Raw genomic sequence first — 22182 nt, forward strand, 5'->3', positions numbered from 1 at the left:
GGACCTTCCTGTACAAAAACAATCCTACGAGGTATTTACCTCTTTTTGTGTGTCCTGAAAAATGCAGCCCACATTGAAAGAGGAAAAAAATAGAAGAAATAAACATATTTCTCCTTGTTGCGCCTCATCTCGGAGGCGTACAGATTTGACGCTTCCCCAGGTTTACGTTACTTTGTAGATCTGGCACCGGATGACCCACCGCAACGCCCATGTAATGCCTCCCTGGTGCAGAGTAAGGCGACGCAGAAATTTGCACTGCGTCGCCTTACTCATGACTTATGAGACCACTCAAAGCCATGCTGATGGCTTTGCATGGCTTCATAAATCTTTATGAGAGCCTGTGTCATGCACGTACCACTTTACTTGGTGCCAAAGTGACACAGGGTTCTCATGAATAAGCCTCTTAGTTTCCAGTGGTCATGGCTGTGTGGAAGGTGACACTAGCAAATACTAAAGATCAGCAGTAATCTTAAACAGACCTTCCTTTTACGAAAAGGAGGAAAAAGAGTGGGACTGTTTGATCGATCACTGAGTTGGCTGTAGACCAGCCCTCGCTGCGAACATATGCTGCGCATTCTTAGTAAGCAGAGACACAGGCTCATTAAATGAGAATAATAATTCTAAAAGCAAATTCTCTGCCATATAGGTGATTGGTAGAGTACTAATGCTTTATAGGTAATGAAAGCAAGTTTAATCTGAACATGCACTTCCAGAAGACATCCAATGCCAGGGACTTGTGTAATATGTTCATATTCCCACCTGTTTATGATGATATAATACACCGGTGAAGTGTGACCATTAAGGAAGGAGAATCCATCAGAGTCTAGACAACAGTCACAGCCTGTAATTTATCAGAAAATAGTCTAAAAGAAAAAATGTCCCATGTGCTACCTTGGAACTGAAGGCCAATTAAACGATTGATCAATTAATTCAAACTATGTGAACATGATGTTGGAGCAAATGTTATATTAATTGCAAATTGAGTACCCAAACCGAGAATCAAAGTAAGAGATTCAAAAAGGACCTTTTCAGTGTTCTCGAGGGCAGTAGACTGGGGGGCCTTCATTCCCATATGATCAAAGTTGAATTAATGGAAACCTCGGGTTATCAAAAATATCCCACCTAAATGAAAGCTCAAGGGAGGATCAGAGCCACTGGAAATCTGACTGGGAAGAGGCAGGTCAACGAAGTTTTGAATTTATCTGAATTGACTCAAAGGAGAAAGATGCCCTTGGACAGAGAAGTATGTCTTTCCAACAAACCTAGGCTGTGTTGATTCGAGACCCACCAAACATTTGCAATAAATGAGGCACTGCTACTACGCTGTAGCAGTTGGTAAACTGTCCCCTGCATGCTTGCCACATCCTGTCTTATTTGGTCTTCCTCAGACATACAGTAAGTGAAATATCTCCCAAACATCTTTGACTATATTTGCATATTATGGATCGGAACAGTAGTAAAGAGCTCCTTTCCCTACTCTGGCAATTGTGTAGGGTTCAGTGGCGGCTCGCATAGGGTGTGCTGTGGGACGGTGAGGCTGGGGAGGGGCAAGGTGGGGGGTAGTAAACTCGGACATACAACGGAACGGAGGAACGTAATAACTACTTTCCTACGTTCCGTCGTATGTCCGAGTTTACTACCCCCCACCCTGCCCCTCCCACACCCTGCCTCACCACCTCACAGCCCGCCCTATGCGAGCCGCCACTGGTAGGTTTGCCATTAGTCCCAAATGACCAATGGTTGTGTGTTAGAATATTTTATACAAAAATATGGTCTGATATAAGCATTGTGTCAAATATTTTGACTGCATTAATAATATCCCATTGTGTGTAGATTTTCTCATATCAACTCCAATTGTTGATGTATTTAAATAGTAACCATGTAGGATACAATATTTATGTTAGACAACAATCTGACAATGGTATTTTAGCTCTGCACCCTGAGCAACACTATAAAGTATTTAGGCCACCTAGCAATTTTTAGGAATTGTCCTACTCCGTGCACATTAAATGATGCAGCTTCAAGACATCCAGGAGATAGGTGAGCTCTTTAAGTTGCTGATACATGCACTGTGTCAATTCACAAATCCCTACAGTACCTACAAGAGACCTGTGAAGCCTCAGTCTTTGAAACATGGTCCCTGGACTCAAATCTTCTCTGCGAAGTAGTATCTTGAATGAAAAACAGCAATTGATAAGACTGTATGACACATATTAGAAAATATTTTGCTCATCCTTGATTCTCAGAACTTTAACTCTTGTTCCACTTCAGGAGCCTGATTTCTCATCCGATGTATCTGTTTTCCTAGGTATCAATGGTAGAATCTATGGCAATTTACAAGGCCTTGACATGAACGTTGGCGAAGAGGTGTACTGGCATCTCATTGGACTGGGGAACGAGGTCGACCTGCATACTGTGCATTTCCATGCACATAGTTTTGAGTATGAGGTACATTTCCTACAAATTAATATTTCACCTATTTCTACATCACAAACCATTTCAATTGTAATTTTATATAAAACAGCCATCAATGTAACATTATGCAGTCTATGACCTTCAAAGAAAAAATGACACTTACCCTTCCATTGCATATCGCAGTGGTGGGTCCTCATGGGTATTCCAATAAAGTTCATGATACAAAACCTGGCAAATGTATTATAACAAGGCATACAATAACCCTGAAAGCTTCAAGCATGTTTATGAGGAATTGTACATATCTCAACTGTATAAATCCACCCTTTGTGTCTGAGTATGCTACTAGAGAGTACAGTGCACAAAACAATTACTAAGGAACTATAATTGTGTTTATAATGAGAACAAAATCTAACAAAACCTGAAACTTGGCATATGAATGATGATCAATTCATCAAAGTGCATTGTAAGTTCCAACAAGAGATAATTGGTTGTTATTATTAAGAATCTCAAAGAGTAAATTATAATACCCTTTGCCATGAATTGAACCTGAGAGGGATAGTGTTTAAGCAACTATGACTTTCCAAATGTCCCTTGGCCTGGAGTTATTGGGACTGCAAGCTCCAGACCGAACAATGCGGAGACACCAGGACTTCTACTTTTTTTTAGTGCAATACACTTGAAAACAAAACCAAGACTAGATGTGTTTAATTCATTCTTTTTTTTTTTGATAATCAACTTTATTGGATTTGTAACAACATGGAAATGTATTGGTAGCAGATCATTAATCATTGGGATAGACATGACAATGCATACAGCTGACAAGACAAGGGGCGGCCCGTCGGGTTTAGCCATGGCAGTCCAGACATTAAGTACAATCGTACATAAAATAAAATGAAGGCAGATCATCATAGTGGCAGCATATTAAACCATTTACCCCACACTTTACTAAATAAGTCAGGGCATTCCCGGGCTTCGAATAGGGTTTCCTCCTGGATCCCACACCAGTCCACTCCCCTCCTCCATCCCTGTACAGTAGGTGCCTTAGCCTGGGACCAGTGCGCCGCTGTGTCTCTTTTGGCCACCGGCACGGCTGTCCCCAAAAAGTGCTTGTCCGCCCTAGAGCCATCCAAGCCGTCAAACACCCACAATAGCAGACGTAACGGGTCGTGGGGAACCTCCCACCCCAGGGCCTGCGTGATTTCACACTCCACCCCCCTCCAGAACGGCGCCAAAGCCAGACAACACCATACGATGTGATATAAATCGGCTGGGGCGGAGGCACATCGCGCGCATGCTGGGGAGGATCTCATCTGGGCCTGGAATAGACGTGTCGGGTGAGGTATGCCGCATGAAGGTAATAAAGTTGGACCAGGCGTAATTCGGAGGATGTGGTCACGGTTTTGGGCGCCATAAGGGCATCCCTCCAATCAGCCTCTTCTTGGGGGCCCAGCTATCCCTCCCATCGAGCCCTGAGCCAATCCAGGGAAGCGGGACCATTGTTCACCAGTGACAGGTATATGCGGGACACTCCCCCCCCCCTCCCTAGGTTCCCCATCATCACCTGGGCCTCCAGTGGGCTGAACTCTGGAAGGGAGGCAGGGGGTGAGACATGTGTATGAAGGGCGTGTCTGAGTTGTGGGTACTTATAGAGCTGGGAGTGGGGAAGGGCGTGGCGCTGCTGCAGGTCTGCAAAGGATCGAATGTGGTCCCCCACCCATACATCTCCGAGCAGTGAAATCCCGATGAGGTCCAATCGTCGGAACCCCTGCAAGGACGAGACCTCTTGCATCCAGGACCCATGCCAGAGTGGCGTCTGCCGAGTGAATTTCCGGTCCCACCTCACATGACGTAGGGCCGTGCGCCAGACCAGATACACCATCCTGGTGACCGGGGACAGAGCCTGTGGCACTGGGTTGCCATATAGAAATGACTGGATCTGCGCAAAGTCTGATGTGCTGAGTTCCACGCGGTATGCTGGGTAAGCATGAGCGAATTTTGCGGATCTCGCGTTCGCGAATTTTGCGGATTTGCGGATTCGCAATCCGCAAAATCCGCGAATTCCCGCGAATTTGCGGATTTTTTTTTTTTTGGTGTTCGCCCGTGTTTCTGCCAGTTCGCGAGGGTTTTGTACACTTTCGCAAATTGCGAACTTACCTGTCGGGTCGCAAGTTTCGCGAACTTGTTGTTTCTACGTGTCCAGCCTGTTTGGGACACTCTTCTTCATCACTGCCACTCTCTGTCACCACTGCCACTCTCTGACTACTCATGCCACCCTCTGGCCCACCCATGCCACCCTCTGTTTCATCACCACACCCTCTGGTTGTCCAGTGTACATTATTTTCGGCAAAGCAAAGCACACCTTCCCTGCCTCAAGTGACCTGAATTAATTTGGGGCTGATTCATGTGTCACAGAATATTTTTTTAGCTGGCACCTGCTTCCTTAGTGCGCCCTGATTAGTGATCTTTTGCACTTGCTAAGTGCTTTCATTGTTGCAAAATTAGTTACAACACCTGCCCTGCCCCAACTGACAATAATGAATTAGGGGCTGATTAATGGATTTTAACTTCCAGCCTGGCTCCTGCTTGTCTCCCTTAGCTGTAATTCAGGACCTTTGTGGCATATGTGTAACTATTCTGAGGTTCAGAGCAGGGTCACATACTAGTTTCAACTGGCAACTGAACTCTGGAGGGGCCCCTCAGGAAGCACTCCAGGAAATGGCTACTAATGATGAGCCTGAACTTTTGAACCTGGTAAGTAGTTACTTTCAGTTTTGCTAAAATCGTATTTCTGCAATTTTGCACTTATTCGCGGGGCGCGAACTCACGCGAACAGTGCGAGCAGTGCGAGCAAAATCCGCTGCTCGCGGATTTGCGGATTTTGCGGGAAATTCGCAAATCTCGCGGATTGCGGATTTCCCGAAAATCCGCAAAATCCGCGAGCGGAACGGATTTTCCGCCCACGCCTAATGCTGGGCCGGACTAGCCGCCCGCGTACCATTCGTGGATCACGATGAGTTTCGTGGCCAGGTAGTAGAAGTGGAGATTAGTTACCCCCATGCCCCCATCAAAGGGGGGGGATACGACAGTGCGCCAGGGATAAACGTGATCTCCCTCCTCCCCAGAGAAACCGGGTGAGAGCATCGTCAAGTTCACAGAACCAACTACCCGGGAGGTGGATAGTAATGTTTTGCAGTATGTAAAGAAAAAGGGGGGAGGACCATCATTTTGAAGAGTGCACTCCTGCCCAGAGGGTTAAGTGGGAGGGCCTGCCATATCTTGAGATCCACCTTCATCCTGACGACCAATGGCATGATATTCAAAGCCCATTCGAGCTCTGGCAGAAGAGCTACCCGAACGCCTAGGTATTTGACCGATTGTCTCCTAAGGGGGATGTCCGCCTGCCAGTCAAAGCAGTCCCTGGAGGGATGCAGGGGGACCAAAGTTGACTTCGCCTGATTGAGACCCGGTCGAAAGCAAAAAGAACCTCCAGGCACTTGGGGCCAGAGCTGTCTGGGTCCGCCAAATAAAGCAGAACGTCATCCGCATATAGGGCTATCTTATCGACCTGGTTCAAGTTCCAGGCCCAACCTCGAATAAGTGGGTCTTGTCGGATGAGCGCCGCCAGAGGCTCCTTTGCCAGCACGAATAAGAGTGGCGAGAGCAGACACCCCTGATGCGGCCCCTTCGGATCGGGAATGCCTCGGAAAGCTCCCCAATAATGAGAACACGGGCTCTGGGGTTAGTGTAGAGAACTCTGATCAGATAGCGGAAGGAGAGACCGAAACCCATCCTTTCCAGCACATCCTTCAGATAATCCCAGTCTACCGTATCAAAGGCCTTCTCAAAGTCTATGAAAAGCAACGCCAAATAGGGGGTTAGGTGACCGCGGTGGGCCAGAGCCAGGTGGAGGCGACGAATGCAGTGACGAGTGCCCCCGGCAGGCATGAAACCGCATTGGTAGGGGTGGACCAGGTCCTGTAGGAGGGGTCGGAGTCTCTGAGCCAAGACAGTAGCGAAGATCTTGATCTCTGTGTTGATCAGTGAGATCGGCGGTAGTCCGCACAATTCAGGGAGGGTGGTTGGGTCTTCGGAATAACCACTATCGTGGCCACAGCAGATTTGGGTGGGAATGTCCCTTTCTCCGCCACATGGCAGAATAGATCCATCAGATGGGGGGCCAGAATATCCCGAAAGGCCGATTACTCTTGAGGATACCCATCGGGACCTTGTGTTTTACCGGGGTGTTAGAGCGAAACAGCTTCCTGGATTTCCTCCAAGGTGAAGGGGCGATCTAGAGCCTCTGCAGTCTCCTGAGAGAGACACAGCAGTTGAGTACCAGTCCTGTCCAGCAAATCAGGCAAAGGAGCGCCCTGGGGATGAGCGGTATAGAGGGTCGCGTAGTAAGCAGCAAAAGTTTTCGCGATGGCTGAGGACGTCAGTTGGAGGGTCCCGGTATCCGAACGGATCTCGGGAATAATACGGTTGACTTTGGGATAGGACACTAGGTTGTGGAGGAGATTGCCATTCTTATCACCCCACCCAGAAGTACGGGCAACCGATGAATGCCAAAGCATCTTATCGGATTCCAACGAGATCCGGCGAATCTCCTCGTGAACTGCTGCCAGTTGTGGGGAGGAATCCCCGTGGCCGCTAGTTAGCTGGGCTGTTTCCAGCTGTGCCGCCTGCGATTCCAGCTGGACAAAATGGGCCGTTTGCTCCGACCGCTTCGCGTGGACCAGTCCCCTGGCCAGCCCCCGGATAACGGCCTTGCTAGCATCCCACAGTGTCCCCGGTGAGGGAACCGAGCCCGTATTAGTGGAAAAATAGTGATGCAGTTCCTGACCAAGTGACTCCACTATCTCAGAGTCCTGTAAGAACCAGGCGTTTAGCCGCCAAGTCGCCTGCTGACCCGTCAGGGAGGACCCGAGACGGAGGGAGGCGGGGGAGTGGTCCGAAATCACTCTGGGTAGTATCGCGGCCCCAGATACCAGCTGGCAGTCTGTGGCAGGCATCAGGAGAAGGTCAATTCGAGAGTATGATGGCCTACCGACGTGTGGGTGTACTGTTTCCCATGGGGGTTCCAAGCCCGCCACAAGTCACAGAGACCCAAGGCCGAGGACCAGCTCGAGAGTATCTTCGCGGAGGTGCCACGGGCTCCCGAGGGGGTCCCCATCGTATCACGCAGGGGCTGCAGGACGGCGTTGAAGTTCCTCCCTACCACCGTAAGACCCTGTGGGAAGGAGGAGATATTACCTGTGTAAGGTGGTGAAGCATTGAGGGCAGGAGTATAGGGGGAATGTATAGGCTTAGGAGGTTCAAGGGGCACCCTTCAATGGTTCCCGAGATGGCCACATAGCGGCCCTGTGCATCAGTCTCGGCTTTAGCCAGGGTAAAGGGAAGCCCCTTCCTGAGTAAGATAGCAACTTCCTGGGAGCCCCATGTAAAACCAGAGTGCCAGACCCTGTCAAATCCGTAGTGACCTAGGAAGTTGAATTGTGTACCCAGGAGGTGCGTCTCTTGGAGGAAGAGAATGCCCGGGGGGTGGCGGTGAGCAGCGCGGAGGACAGCCATGCGCTTGATTTGGTCTAAGAGGCCATTGACATTCCAGGAAAGGATGTGGATAGGCCTAATGAGGGTGTAAGTCATCTAGAGGAATGGAATGTGGAGGGGCGGGTGCCTACGTGGAATCTTGCCCAGCCCGAGAGGAGCACCCACCCAAATCCGGGCTCAGAAAAGGGGCCATGGATCTGCTCGTCAACTGTGGAAACCAAAAAAGGAGAGAACATGACTACCAATGGGGGCTACCGACGGCGGCCCATAGGCGGCCAAAAATAACAAACTGATGGAAGATGTGATCTGCTTGTCAACTGTGGACATGGCTACCCAGGAGAACAGCAACCAGCGGCCCGTAGGCCGCTAAAAATAACAAACTGTTGAGGAATAATGGTCCCCCTTCCCTCCCTTTCCCCCGAACTCCCCCCACCCTACACTTCTGAAGTGGAAGCATCTGTCGCCCCAAAACCCCAACTACTAACTGCCCCACAAAGAGGTGATTCACTACTCTAAAACGGTTAGCAACAAACAGGAGCATGGCTGAGTAGGACCCCCCTCCATGTATACAGATGCATGCCCACAATAGATAAACATGGAGTGGATAACAAAGAAGTCATAGGATGATTCCGATCCAGGATTGCAATGATAAGGTAAACCCTGGCCGGGTCATCCAGAGGAGCCCGGTAGAGCCCCGTTCACGGGGACCGGAATAGGTCCGCTATATCGGGTCCTGTAGGGTGGGATGAAGGTACATAACTTTTAACACTGATCACACCCCCTCCTCCCCACCAGAGCCACGGATCACGGGGCTCCCAGACTGGTACGAGTCTAACATGGCCCTCCGCCGAGTGATATCAGATCTTGGGGCGCTACCCATATCGATAAGTGAAGACACCAGAGTAGGGGAGGAGGCCCTTTGGCTCAAGGGCTGAATCGGGGAGCGCCGGGACTGCGCCCACGGTGACTGAGAGTTCCCCCCCGGCGGTTGACTCATCCTCTAGATCCAGTTTGGCACCGCTGCGCCTTGGGTACCTCCTGGCCAGGCTGGGTCGTTGTTTTCCGGGCAGCGGAGGGGGCCACACCAGGTAGGAGGGGCCGCTCCTCCATAAGCCAGGTCCATGCCACCTGTGGGGTGTCAAAGAAAAAAAGGTTTGTCCTTCAAAAACACCTTAAGGCGAGCCGGGAAGAGGAGTCCATATCGGAGGCCCATGGCCCTGAGTTTTTGCTTGACCTTGTCGTAGGACCGGCGTTGAGTCTTCACCTCTGTAGAATAATCCGGGAAGACCATCATTTTGGAGTTTTGGAAGTGCAGTGGGCCTAGTGCCCTGGCGGCCTCCAGAATCGCATCCCAGTCCCAGAGGTTGAAGATTCAGAGGATAATGGGACGAGCGGGAGCTCAAGGAGGGGGTTTGGGAGCGAGGGAGCGGTGAGCCCGCTCCACTGCGAACCAGGAGGAGAGTTTCTCCTTGGCGATCCAGGCCAGGCCCGGACCCAGGCCTCGATAAAGGTGTTGGTGCGTCCTCTCTCCACTCCCTCTGAAAACCTCAGGAGGCGCAGGTTGTTCCTCCGGGCCCTATTTTCTGCATCCTCGGCCCTTAGGTGCAGTTCCGAGGTCTGTGTCTGTGTACTAATATGATAAGAATAATAGTGAAATATGCTAAAATCGATGTGGATGAACTACATGTTAAAATATCAGAATTGGAATCTCTAATCCTGTCTCATGGTAAAGATGAAGAAACCAAAAAGTTAAGGAAAGAAATGGAAACCATACTGGATAAACATGAGACTGAAGTAGAAGAGCGAAAGGAATGCAAATACAGGAGGGAGGAACAAGACTACTCATGTGGTAGAATATTAACATTCGCAAAGAAATTTGAGCAAATAAAACAACAATTGAAATCACAACCTCAAACAGAAACCCCGAACACCACTCTGAGCGAATCTGATACTGATTGGAGTGAAAATGAAGATCAGGAGTCCACAGGAACAAGGACACTTTTTTTAGAAGAGGTGAAAATGGTCTATTTAGACCAACAACAAACAAGGGGAAGAGGACGAGGAAGAGGCCAGAAACAGCAAGGTACAAGGCAAAAAGGAAGGGGCCAACAAAGCCAGAGAAAAAACGAAGGAAAACCGGAAGAGGTTCCGGAAAAAACCAAGGGATACACTCTACGAAACAGAGTCACGAACAAATAATGGCTAATCGAGAACCTGACCCTTACTTAATAATAAACCTATCAAAACATGTATTAACAAGAGCTGAGGAGAATCTACTTAATAAAGGCCTCACATTTTGCCTGGAAAAGCATTTCGATCCGGTGGAAACGAAAATTGACTTGTACAAATACACACGAAAACTTAAATTGGCTAAATTCTTTAAAAAGCAAAATATTCAGACAACCAATGAATCAACTATGAATGACAATGTTGATAATGAGACACGTATCACAATTGCTGAAATTCCAGCTATGCGAACAGCCTTTGAATTAGCCAATGAAATGGATGATTTGACAATAACAGACAGTCAAATGTTATCAAACATGGGACAGGTCACGAATCAACATCTAAAAACTAAATTCAAGAAACAAACGAGATTTTGTCCTATGTTACACCCAGGAAACAAAATTGATATTTTCTTTGATTTAGTGAATGCTGACCTTGAAAAAATGAAAAAGATAAGACATAAAGGAAAAAATGAAAACATGTCAATTCTGGAACACAAAGCGCTACGATCTTTAATGGAAAATGAATCACTTGAAATTAAACCAGCCGACAAAGGCGGAAATATAGTCCTTATGGATAAATCTGACTATATACAGGAAGCTATGCGTCAACTTAATGAAACCAAGAACTATGAGAAGTTAAAGAAGAATCCGATCAATTAATTGATTGTTGAACTAAACACTAAGTTGACAAAATGGGAAAACCAAGGACTACTAACCAACCAGGAAGTACAATTCCTTACTAATGAGGATCCTGTTATGCCCACTATGTACTTTCTGCCGAAAGTGCATAAAACACTAAGGAAACCACCGGGCAGGCCCATTATAGCAAGTGTGGTTCATTGTATGAGAATCTCTCAATGTACGTGGATTCTTTTCTGGCACCTATTGTCCCCACATTAATATTGTATCTTAAAGATACAGGATTTAGAAAAGGGGGTGGTGATGAACAGAGTGTCTGAGTTAAACAGACCACTCTTACCCAGTCCAAAGATCAGGGCTTGATCCATCACCGTTATTTATCTCACTGCCCCATCCCAGCTCAGAACCTGGCTATATGCAAATCAGTCTGTCCCTGGCCCAGTGCATCATGGGAACAGGGCAGACTAAACTACCAAGCCAATTCTTCACCAGAAAGGAGACAAGCTACCGGGGACCGGTTTCTGGCATTTCAGCCTTCTTCGGCCCGGCTTGCTTGAATCCTGATGGAGCAGTGAGAAAGGGACTCATGTCTGAGTATACCCTGCCACACCTATAGTGGCCAAAAACGATTTAGAAAAGGGGGTGGTGATGAACAGAGTGTCTGAGTTAAACAGACCACTCTTACCCAGTCCAAAGATCAGGGCTTGATCCATCACCGTTATTTATCTCACTGCCCCATCCCAGCTCAGAACCTGGCTATATGCAAATCAGTCTGTCCCTGGCCCAGTGCACCATGGGAACAGGGCAGACTAAACTACCAAGCCAATTCTTCACCAGAAAGGAGACAAGCTACCGGGGACCGGTTTCTGGCATTTCAGCCTTCTTCGGCCCGGCTTGCTTGAATCCTGATGGAGCAGTGAGAAAGGGACTCATGTCTGAGTATACCCTGCCACACCTATAGTGGCCAAAAACGATTTAGAAAAGGGGGTGGTGATGAACAGAGTGTCTGAGTTAAACAGACCACTCTTACCCAGTCCAAAGATCAGGGCTTGATCCATCACCGTTATTTATCTCACTGCCCCATCCCAGCTCAGAACCTGGCTATATGCAAATCAGTCTGTCCCTGGCCCAGTGCATCATGGGAACAGGGCAGACTAAACTACCAAGCCAATTCTTCACCAGAAAGGAGACAAGCTACCGGGGACCGGTTTCTGGCATTTCAGCCTTCTTCGGCCCGGCTTGCTTGAATCCTGATGGAGCAGTGAGAAAGGGACTCATGTCTGAGTATACCCTGCCACACCTATAGTGGCCAAAAACGATTTAGAAAAGGGGGTGGTGATGAACAGAGTGTCTGAGTTAAACAGACCACTCTTACCCAGTCCAAAGATCAGGGCTTGATCCACCACCGTTATTTATCTCACTGCCCCATCCCAGCTCAGAACCTGGCTATATGCAAATCAGTCTGTCCCTGGCCCAGTGCATCATGGGAACAGGGCAGACTAAACTACCAAGCCAATTCTTCACCAGAAAGGAGACAAGCTACCGGGGACCGGTTTCTGGCATTTCAGCCTTCTTCGGCCCGGCTTGCTTGAATCCTGATGGAGCAGTGAGAAAGGGACTCATGTCTGAGTATACCCTGCCACACCTATAGTGGCCAAAAACGATTTAGAAAAGGGGGTGGTGATGAACAGAGTGTCTGAGTTAAACAGACCACTCTTACCCAGTCCAAAGATCAGGGCTTGATCCATCACCGTTATTTATCTCACTGCCCCATCCCAGCTCAGAACCTGGCTATATGCAAATCAGTCTGTCCCTGGCCCAGTGCATCATGGGAACAGGGCAGACTAAACTACCAAGCCAATTCTTCACCAGAAAGGAGACAAGCTACCGGGGACCGGTTTCTGGCATTTCAGCCTTCTTCGGCCCGGCTTGCTTGAATCCTGATGGAGCAGTGAGAAAGGGACTCATGTCTGAGTATACCCTGCCACACCTATAGTGGCCAAAAACGATTTAGAAAAGGGGGTGGTGATGAACAGAGTGTCTGAGTTAAACAGACCACTCTTACCCAGTCCAAAGATCAGGGCTTGATCCATCACCGTTATTTATCTCACTGCCCCATCCCAGCTCAGAACCTGGCTATATTCAAATCAGTCTGTCCCTGGCCCAGTGCATCATGGGAACAGGGCAGACTAAACTACCAAGCCAATTCTTCACCAGAAAGGAGACAAGCTACCGGGGACCGGTTTCTGGCATTTCAGCCTTCTTCGGCCCGGCTTGCTTGAATCCTGATGGAGCAGTGAGAAAGGGACTCATGTCTGAGTATACCCTGCCACACCTATAGTGGCCAAAAACGATTTAGAAAAGGGGGTGGTGATGAACAGAGTGTCTGAGTTAAACAGACCACTCTTACCCAGTCCAAAGATCAGGGCTTGATCCATCACCGTTATTTATCTCACTGCCCCATCCCAGCTCAGAACCTGGCTATATGCAAATCAGTCTGTCCCTGGCCCAGTGCATCATGGGAACAGGGCAGACTAAACTACCAAGCCAATTCTTCACCAGAAAGGAGACAAGCTACCGGGGACCGGTTTCTGGCATTTCAGCCTTCTTCGGCCCGGCTTGCTTGAATCCTGATGGAGCAGTGAGAAAGGGACTCATGTCTGAGTATACCCTGCCACACCTATAGTGGCCAAAAACGATTTAGAAAAGGGGGTGGTGATGAACAGAGTGTCTGAGTTAAACAGACCACTCTTACCCAGTCCAAAGATCAGGGCTTGATCCATCACCGTTATTTATCTCACTGCCCCATCCCAGCTCAGAACCTGGCTATATGCAAATCAGTCTGTCCCTGGCCCAGTGCATCATGGGAACAGGGCAGACTAAACTACCAAGCCAATTCTTCACCAGAAAGGAGACAAGCTACCGGGGACCGGTTTCTGGCATTTCAGCCTTCTTCGGCCCGGCTTGCTTGAATCCTGATGGAGCAGTGAGAAAGGGACTCATGTCTGAGTATACCCTGCCACACCTATAGTGGCCAAAAACGATTTAGAAAAGGGGGTGGTGATGAACAGAGTGTCTGAGTTAAACAGACCACTCTTACCCAGTCCAAAGATCAGGGCTTGATCCATCACCGTTATTTATCTCACTGCCCCATCCCAGCTCAGAACCTGGCTATATGCAAATCAGTCTGTCCCTGGCCCAGTGCATCATGGGAACAGGGCAGACTAAACTACCAAGCCAATTCTTCACCAGAAGGGAGACAAGCTACCGGGGACCGGTTTCTGGCATTTCAGCCTTCTTCGGCCCGGCTTGCTTGAATCCTGATGGAGCAGTGAGAAAGGGACTCATGTCTGAGTATACCCTGCCACACCTATAGTGGCCAAAAACGATTTAGAAAAGGGGGTGGTGATGAACAGAGTGTCTGAGTTAAACAGACCACTCTTACCCAGTCCAAAGATCAGGGCTTGATCTATCACCGTTATTTATCTCACTGCCCCATCCCAGCTCAGAACCTGGCTATATGCAAATCAGTCTGTCCCTGGCCCAGTGCATCATGGGAACAGGGCAGACTAAACTACCAAGCCAATTCTTCACCAGAAAGGAGACAAGCTACCGAGGACCGGTTTCTGGCATTTCAGCCTTCTTCGGCCCGGCTTGCTTGAATCCTGATGGAGCAGTGAGAAAGGGACTCATGTCTGAGTATACCCTGCCACACCTATAGTGGCCAAAAACGATTTAGAAAAGGGGGTGGTGATGAACAGAGTGTCTGAATTAAGCAGAGCACTCTTACCCAGTCCAGTGGCGGAGGTGTTCTTGATGTTCTGCAGTTTCTTATGGAGTTTCTGGGAGGTGCTGGATAGAGTGCTTACAAGCTCATGGGTGAGAGCTTTCTGCTTAATTCAGAGACTCTGTCCCTCACCACCCCTTTTTGTAAATATTTTTGTCCACCCTAAGCGTGGAAGGGTATTCTCAGATGTGAGACCCTTGCTCATTGCACCATCAGGATTCAAGCAAACCGGGCCGAAGACGGCTGTAATGCCAGAAACCGGTCCCCGGGAGCTTGTTTCCTTCCCAGTGTAAGAATTGGCTTCTGTAGTTTGGTTTGTCCTGTTCCCATCATGCACTGGGACAGGAACAGACTAATTTGCATACAGCCAGGTTCTGAAACTGGGATGGTGCAGTGAGCTAAAAAACGGTGTTGGATCTAGCCCTGATCTTTTGACTGGGTGAGAGCTTTCTGCTTAATTCAGAGACTCTGTCCCTCACCACCCCTTTTTGTAAATATTTTTGTCCACCCTAAGCGTGGAAGGGTATTCTCAGATGTGAGACCCTTGCTCATTGCACCATCAGGATTCAAGCAAACCGGGCCGAAGACGGCTGTAATGCCAGAAACCGGTCCCCGGGAGCTTGTTTCCTTCCCAGTGTAAGAATTGGCTTCTGTAGTTTGGTTTGTCCTGTTCCCATCATGCACTGGGACAGGAACAGACTAATTTGCATACAGTCAGGTTCTGAAACTGGGATGGTGCAGTGAGCTAAAAAATGGTGTTGGATCTAGCCCTGATCTTTTGACTGGGTGAGAGCTTTCTGCTTAATTCAGAGACTCTGTCCCTCACCACCCCTTTTTGTAAATATTTTTGTCCACCCTAAGCGTGGAAGGGTATTCTCAGATGTGAGACCCTTGCTCATTGCACCATCAGGATTCAAGCAAACCGGGCCGAAGACGGCTGTAATGCCAGAAACCGGTCCCCGGGAGCTTGTTTCCTTCCCAGTGTAAGAATTGGCTTCTGTAGTTTGGTTTGTCCTGTTCCCATCATGCACTGGGACAGGAACAGACTAATTTGCATACAGCCAGGTTCTGAAACTGGGATGGTGCAGTGAGCTAAAAAACGGTGTTGGATCTAGCCCTGATCTTTTGACTGGGTGAGAGCTTTCTGCTTAATTCAGAGACTCTGTCCCTCACCACCCCTTTTTGTAAATATTTTTGTCCACCCTAAGCGTGGAAGGGTATTCTCAGATGTGAGACCCTTGCTCATTGCACCATCAGGATTCAAGCAAACCGGGCCGAAGACGGCTGTAATGCCAGAAACCGGTCCCCGGGAGCTTGTTTCCTTCCCAGTGTAAGAATTGGCTTCTGTAGTTTGGTTTGTCCTGTTCCCATCATGCACTGGGACAGGAACAGACTAATTTGCATACAGCCAGGTTCTGAAACTGGGATGGTGCAGTGAGCTAAAAAACGGTGTTGGATCTAGCCCTGATCTTTTGACTGGGTGAGAGCTTTCTGCTTAATTCAGAGACTCTGTCCCTCACCACCCCTTTTTGTAAATATTTTTGTCCACCCTAAGCGTGGAAGGGTATTCTCAGATGTGAGACCCTTGCTCATTGCACCATCAGGATTCAAGCAAACCGGGCCGAAGACGGCTGTAATGCCAGAAACCGGTCCCCGGGAGCTTGTTTCCTTCCCAGTGTAAGAATTGGCTTCTGTAGTTTGGTTTGTCCTGTTCCCATCATGCACTGGGACAGGAACAGACTAATTTGCATACAGCCAGGTTCTGAAACTGGGATGGTGCAGTGAGCTAAAAAACGGTGTTGGATCTAGCCCTGATCTTTTGACTGGGTGAGAGCTTTCTGCTTAATTCAGAGACTCTGTCCCTCACCACCCCTTTTTGTAAATATTAAAGATACAGGAGACTTCTTACGGAACTTGATGAACATTGCATGGATCGATGGATATAAATTGGCTACCATCGATGTGGTCTCCTTGTACACTTCCATAACACACAAGATGGGCCTGACTGCCATGGACTTCTTCCTTAAACAGAAACCTTTGGAAGAATTTCAACATTGACAAATGATCAAAGAAATGACGGAGCTGTGTCTCAATAACAATGTCTTTCTCTTCAATAAAACATACTATGCCCAAAGATGTGGAACTGCGATGGGCGTGGCATTTTCACCCAGCTACGCCAACCTAGCAATGGGTTGGTGGGAAAGAACGATAGCCTGGGATGAAGAGAATGATCTCCACACGTAGAAAATTGTAATTTGGCTCCCTTTCATCGATGATTTATTCCTTATTTGGAACGGTACAGACATTGAATTCACCCAATATCTAAATAAACTGAATAACAACGAACTGGGGTTGAGATTCCCATCAGCAATCAGCGAAAAGGAGATAGTGTTTTTAGATACAAAGGTATACATAGAAAATGGACAATTGGAAACCACCGTCCATCGAAAGAGTACTGCAACTAATAGTATTCTACATGGAGACAGCTTCCATCCTACAACCTTGAAAAAAAGTATACCTTACGGCGAATTCATTCGTATAAAAAGAAACTGTTCCAATCCAAAGGAGATGAACCAAAAGTACAAGGAGACAACAAAAAGATTCCTCAAAAGAGGATACAACTATAAAGATGTCAAAAAAGGAGAATTGAAAGCTAGAAAACTTAGCAGAACACAAACTCTGATCGACAAAAAGCAAGTGGAATCACCATCTCAACCAGAACCGATTAGAATGATTATGACCTATAGCAAAGAAAGTCAAAACGTAAGAAGGATACTCAATAAATATTGGAACATCATTAAAAAAGATCCAGACATTGGTGATCAACTAAGCGAACATCCTCTTTAGAAAACCACCTTCATTACAAGATAAACTAGTGAACAGTCACTTTAAGATGAAAAAGAAAAATGACTGGCTTACCTCCAGACAAAAAGGCTTTACCAAATGCCTACATTGCAAGGCTTGTACAGTAGGATCATCCCTGAAATACTTACAAGAATCACAAGGAAAGACCTTCAATATAGAGGAAACAATAACTTGTAAAACCACATATGTAGTTTATATTCTGACATGTGCGTGTGGTAAGAACTATATTGGCATGACTACTTGTCCACTACATAAAAGAATCTTGGAGCACATCCAAGCCATTCAAAATGGGGACATGTCCTACGCCATTGCCAAACACATGTGGTTGCATACTGAGAAAACATGGAAAGACATACGCTACAGTGGTATAGCAACGGTACTTCCTAATGAAAGAGGAGGCAATTGAAAACTGCAACTAAGGAGATTAGAGTCACGTCTAATCATACACTTTCAAACAAAGACGCCGAGAGGATTGAACATGGATGATGAGATGTACGTACATCTCTAAAGATCTATTGAAAATGGGGACCCTAATCAATATGAGATGCCTTGATTCTATGGAATATATAGACTTTATATAGATCACTTTCTGAAAAACTTTGGGCACTGAGCCCTCTACAATGTACTTTTGAGGATTGGACTATCTATGACTGGAGTTAATTATGGCACTGAGCCTATAAATGAACAATAATAGTACAGACATCATATTCAAACGATTTGGTTAATGATGTACTAACTGTCGGTGTAACCAGTACACAGGTTAGATGGAATTTTTCCATGTTTGAAACCGACCTTTATAAACTCCTTGAAAGACTGCCCTACCTCTTTAAGTAACTTTGAAAATAACTTAACAGTGATCAACATAATGTACAGAATGGTAATCTATTTCAATGCAATGCTTTAAAAACGTTTTGATTTCCAAATGTTATTTAAAACTACATTTCCCAGAATGCTCCATTTTAAGCTGATGGGAAGTTAAAGTATATAAGGTAAAAATAGAAAATGGACAAAAGACCTGAGGTCGAAACGCGTAGGTGAAGGGGGCTATCTGAGTCTTTTGAATAAAACCCAACTTAAGCAATTGGACGAGTGCAGACATTAATTTTTACTTGGTGAATGATTATTTGTGGGGACACGTTCATCCCTGCTGTCTGGCACCGACCGTCAAAAGCGTATTGGTGGTCAATATATATATATATGTACATCTTTTACAGTTACTTATTAAACTGCCACAAATAACCAGGAGAAAAAGGCACAAAATGTAAAAATAAAGCAAAGAAAAGAAAATGCAAGTCACAATCATTTAAGGCAGTGAATATATGATTCTCTAAATAATACTGTCTCTCTATGCAAAGACAAAAAACAACTTGGGACTTATCTGAAACCAGACGGCCTTCTGGTTTATGTACTCCGAGCCTCTCAACAGCTCTGTGATTCCAAAATACCCAAGACTCCCTTGTAATCTGGGAATAGGTCACTATGCTGTAGGCTTCATAGTTTTTTAAATAGAACTCCAGGTGAGAATGAGATATCCTTCGTGGCAGGATTACATGCGTGGTTAAAAAGGCTGCTCCAAAGATATTTATTAACCACTAAACACCAAAAAAAGATAAGCAATAGTTCTTGCCTACTAGAACAAAAAATGTAAACGAAATGATCAAGAAAGCTGAAAGGAAAATGTAGACACTCTTCGGCTCAAACAAATCCTTCAGCTCTTTATTAGTCTCTCACAAAAGGTCACGGTTAATTGCATTCCTGACTCCGCGCTCCGTGTCATTATTTCAAGAACCATTCGTGAACTGCTTTCTGTCGGGTAACGCTGTAAATCAATATTCAATGTGGACTTGAGACAGAGGATTGCTAAACCCTGCAAAATCTGTTGAAGTGCTTCTCTACGCTGTAAACAGATTCCGACAAAGACGAGGCTCTGGGAACATACCGTCCGATATCAGGTGACAAGCACCTGATGTTAGCCACAGCGAGCTTTAACAAGCATTAGAAATGCAATCGGGCTCGGATTTATTTGAGTTTGAGCTAATGGCATTGTAAATGCCAATGTATTGTTGCTATGTGTTATGGAGTGTGTTCATGTGGTGTGTACTGTAGTGATCTCCTTGTGAGTGTGCGAATATTGCACCACTTGCCTGTGATGTCCTTCTTGTGAGTGTGAGAAGCTTGCACCTCTGCTGCCTGTGGTCTCCTTGTGAGTGTAAGAAGCTTGCACTGCTGCTGCCTGTGATGTCGTTCTTGTGAGTGGGAGAAGATTGCACCTCAGCTGGCTGTGGTCTCCTTGTGAGTGTATGCACTGTCATCGCTAGCCTGTACATATGCACTGTCATCGCTAGCCTGTAGATATGCATTGGCTTCACTAGCCTGTAGATATGCACCGTCATCGCTAGCCTGTAGATATGCACTGTCATCGCTAGCCTGTAGATATGCGCTGTCATTGCTATCCTGTAGATATGCGCTGTCGTCGCTAGCCTGTAGATATGCATTATCATCGCTAGCCTGTAGATATGCACTGTCATCGCTAGCCTGTAGATATGCTCTGTCGTCGCTAGCCTGTAGATATGCACTGTCATCGCTAGCCTGTAGATATGCACTGTCATCTCTAGCCTGTAGATATGCATTGGCTTCACTAGCCTGTAGATATGCGCTGTCATTGCTATCCTGTAGATATGCACTGTCATCGCTAGCCTGTAGATATGCATTGGCTTCACTAGCCTGTAGATATGCACTGTCATCGCTAGCCTGTAGATATGCTCTGTCATCGCTAGCCTGTAGATATGCGCTGTCATTGCTATCCTGAAGATATGCGCTGTTGTCGCTAGCCTGTAGATATGCATTATCATCGCTAGCCTGTAGATATGCTCTGTCATCGCTAGCCTGTAGATATGCACTGTCATCACTAGCCTGTAGATATGCATTGGCTTCACTAGACTGTAGATATGCACTGTCATTGCTAGCCTGTAGATATGCATTGTCATCGCAAGCCTGTAGATATGCACTGTCATCGCTAGCCTGTAGATATGCACTGTCATCGCTAGCCTGTATATATGCTCTGTCATCACTAGCCTGTAGATATGCACTGTCATCGCTAGCCTGTAGATATGCTCTGTCATTGCTATCCTGTAGATATGCGCTGTCGTCGCTAGCCTGTAGATATGCATTATCATCGCTAGCCTGTAGATATGCACTGTCATCGCTAGCCTGTAGATATGCATTGGCTTCACTAGCCTGTAGATATGCATTGGCTTCACTAGCCTGTAGATATGCATTGGCTTCACTAGCCTGTAGATATGCACCGTCATCGCTAGCCTGTAAATATGCACTGTCATCGCTAGCCTGTAGATATGCACTGTCATTGCTATGGCTTCACTAGCCTGTAGATATGCATTGGCTACACTAGCCTGTAGATATGCACTGTCATCGCTAGCCTGTAGACATGCTCTGTTATCTCTAGCCTGTAGATATGCACTGTCATCGCTAGCCTGTAGATATGCATTGGCTTCACTAGCCTGTAGATATGCACTGTCATCGCTAGCCTGTAGATATGCATTGGCTTCACTAGCCTGTAGATATGCGCTGTCATTGCTATCCTGTAGATATGCACTGTCATCGCTAGCCTGTAGATATGCACTGTCATCGCTAGCCTGTAGATATGCACCGGCTTCACTAGCCTGTAGATATGCACCGTCATCGCTAGCCTGTAGATATGCACTGTCATCGCTAGCCTGTAGATATGCGCTGTCATGGCTATCCTGTAGATATGCGCTGTCGTCGCTAGCCTGTAGATATGCATTATCATCGCTAGCCTGTAGATATGCACTGTCATCACTAGCCTGTAGATATGCTCTGTCATCCCTAGCCTGTAGATATGCACTGTCATCCCTAGCCTGTAGATATGCATTGGCTTCACTAGCCTGTAGATATGCACTGTCATCGCTAGCCTGTAGATATGCATTGGCTTCACTAGCCTGTAGATATGCGCTGTCATTGCTATCATGTAGATATGCACTGTCATCGCTAGCCTGTAGATATGCTCTGTCATCGCTAGCCTGTAGATATGCACTGTCATCGCTAGCCTGTAGATATGCATTGGCTTCACTAGCCTGTAGATATGCACTGTCATCGCTAGCCTGTAAATATGCATTGGCTTCACTAGACTGTAGATATGCACTGTCATCGCTAGCCTGTAGATATGCATTGTCATTGCAAGCCTGTAGATATGCACTGTCATCGCTAGCCTGTAGATATGCACTATCATCGCTAGCCTGTAGATATGCTCTGTCATCACTAGCCTGTAGATATGCACTGTCATTGCTAGCCTGTAGATATGCATTGGCTTCACTAGCCTGTAGATATGCACTGTCATCACTAGCCTGTAGATATGCTCTGTCATCGCTAGCCTGTAGATATGCGCTGTCGTCGCTAGCCTGTAGATATGCATTATCATCGCTAGCCTGTAGATATGCACTGTCATCGCTAGCCTGTAGATATGCACTGTCATCCCTAGCCTGCAGATATGCATTGGCTTCACTAGCCTGTAGATATGCACTGGCTTCACTAGCCTGTAGATATGCACTGTCATCGCTAGCCTGTAGATATGCATTGGCTTAACTAGACTGTAGATATGCACTGTCATCGCTAGCCTGTAGATATGCACTGTCATCGCTAGCCTGTAGATATGCATTGGCT

General features: G+C 46.9%; 1 protein-coding gene across 1 annotated transcript in view; it reads left to right on the forward strand.

The window, feature by feature from the left end:
• Window positions 1–22182, forward strand: part of LOC147683721 (ceruloplasmin-like) — a 427036-nt gene that overhangs the window by 372688 nt on the left and 32166 nt on the right. Inside the window, exon 17 of the mRNA XM_086944094.1 lies at window positions 2309–2448. Coding sequence (XP_086800220.1) covers window positions 2309–2448 — 140 coding nt within the window. The remainder of the gene's footprint in view (window positions 1–2308; window positions 2449–22182) is intronic.

The sequence above is a fragment of the Lissotriton vulgaris genome, chromosome 11 (assembly GCF_964263255.1).
Source record: "Lissotriton vulgaris chromosome 11, aLisVul1.2, whole genome shotgun sequence".
NCBI classification, from domain to species: Eukaryota; Metazoa; Chordata; class Amphibia; order Caudata; family Salamandridae; genus Lissotriton; species Lissotriton vulgaris.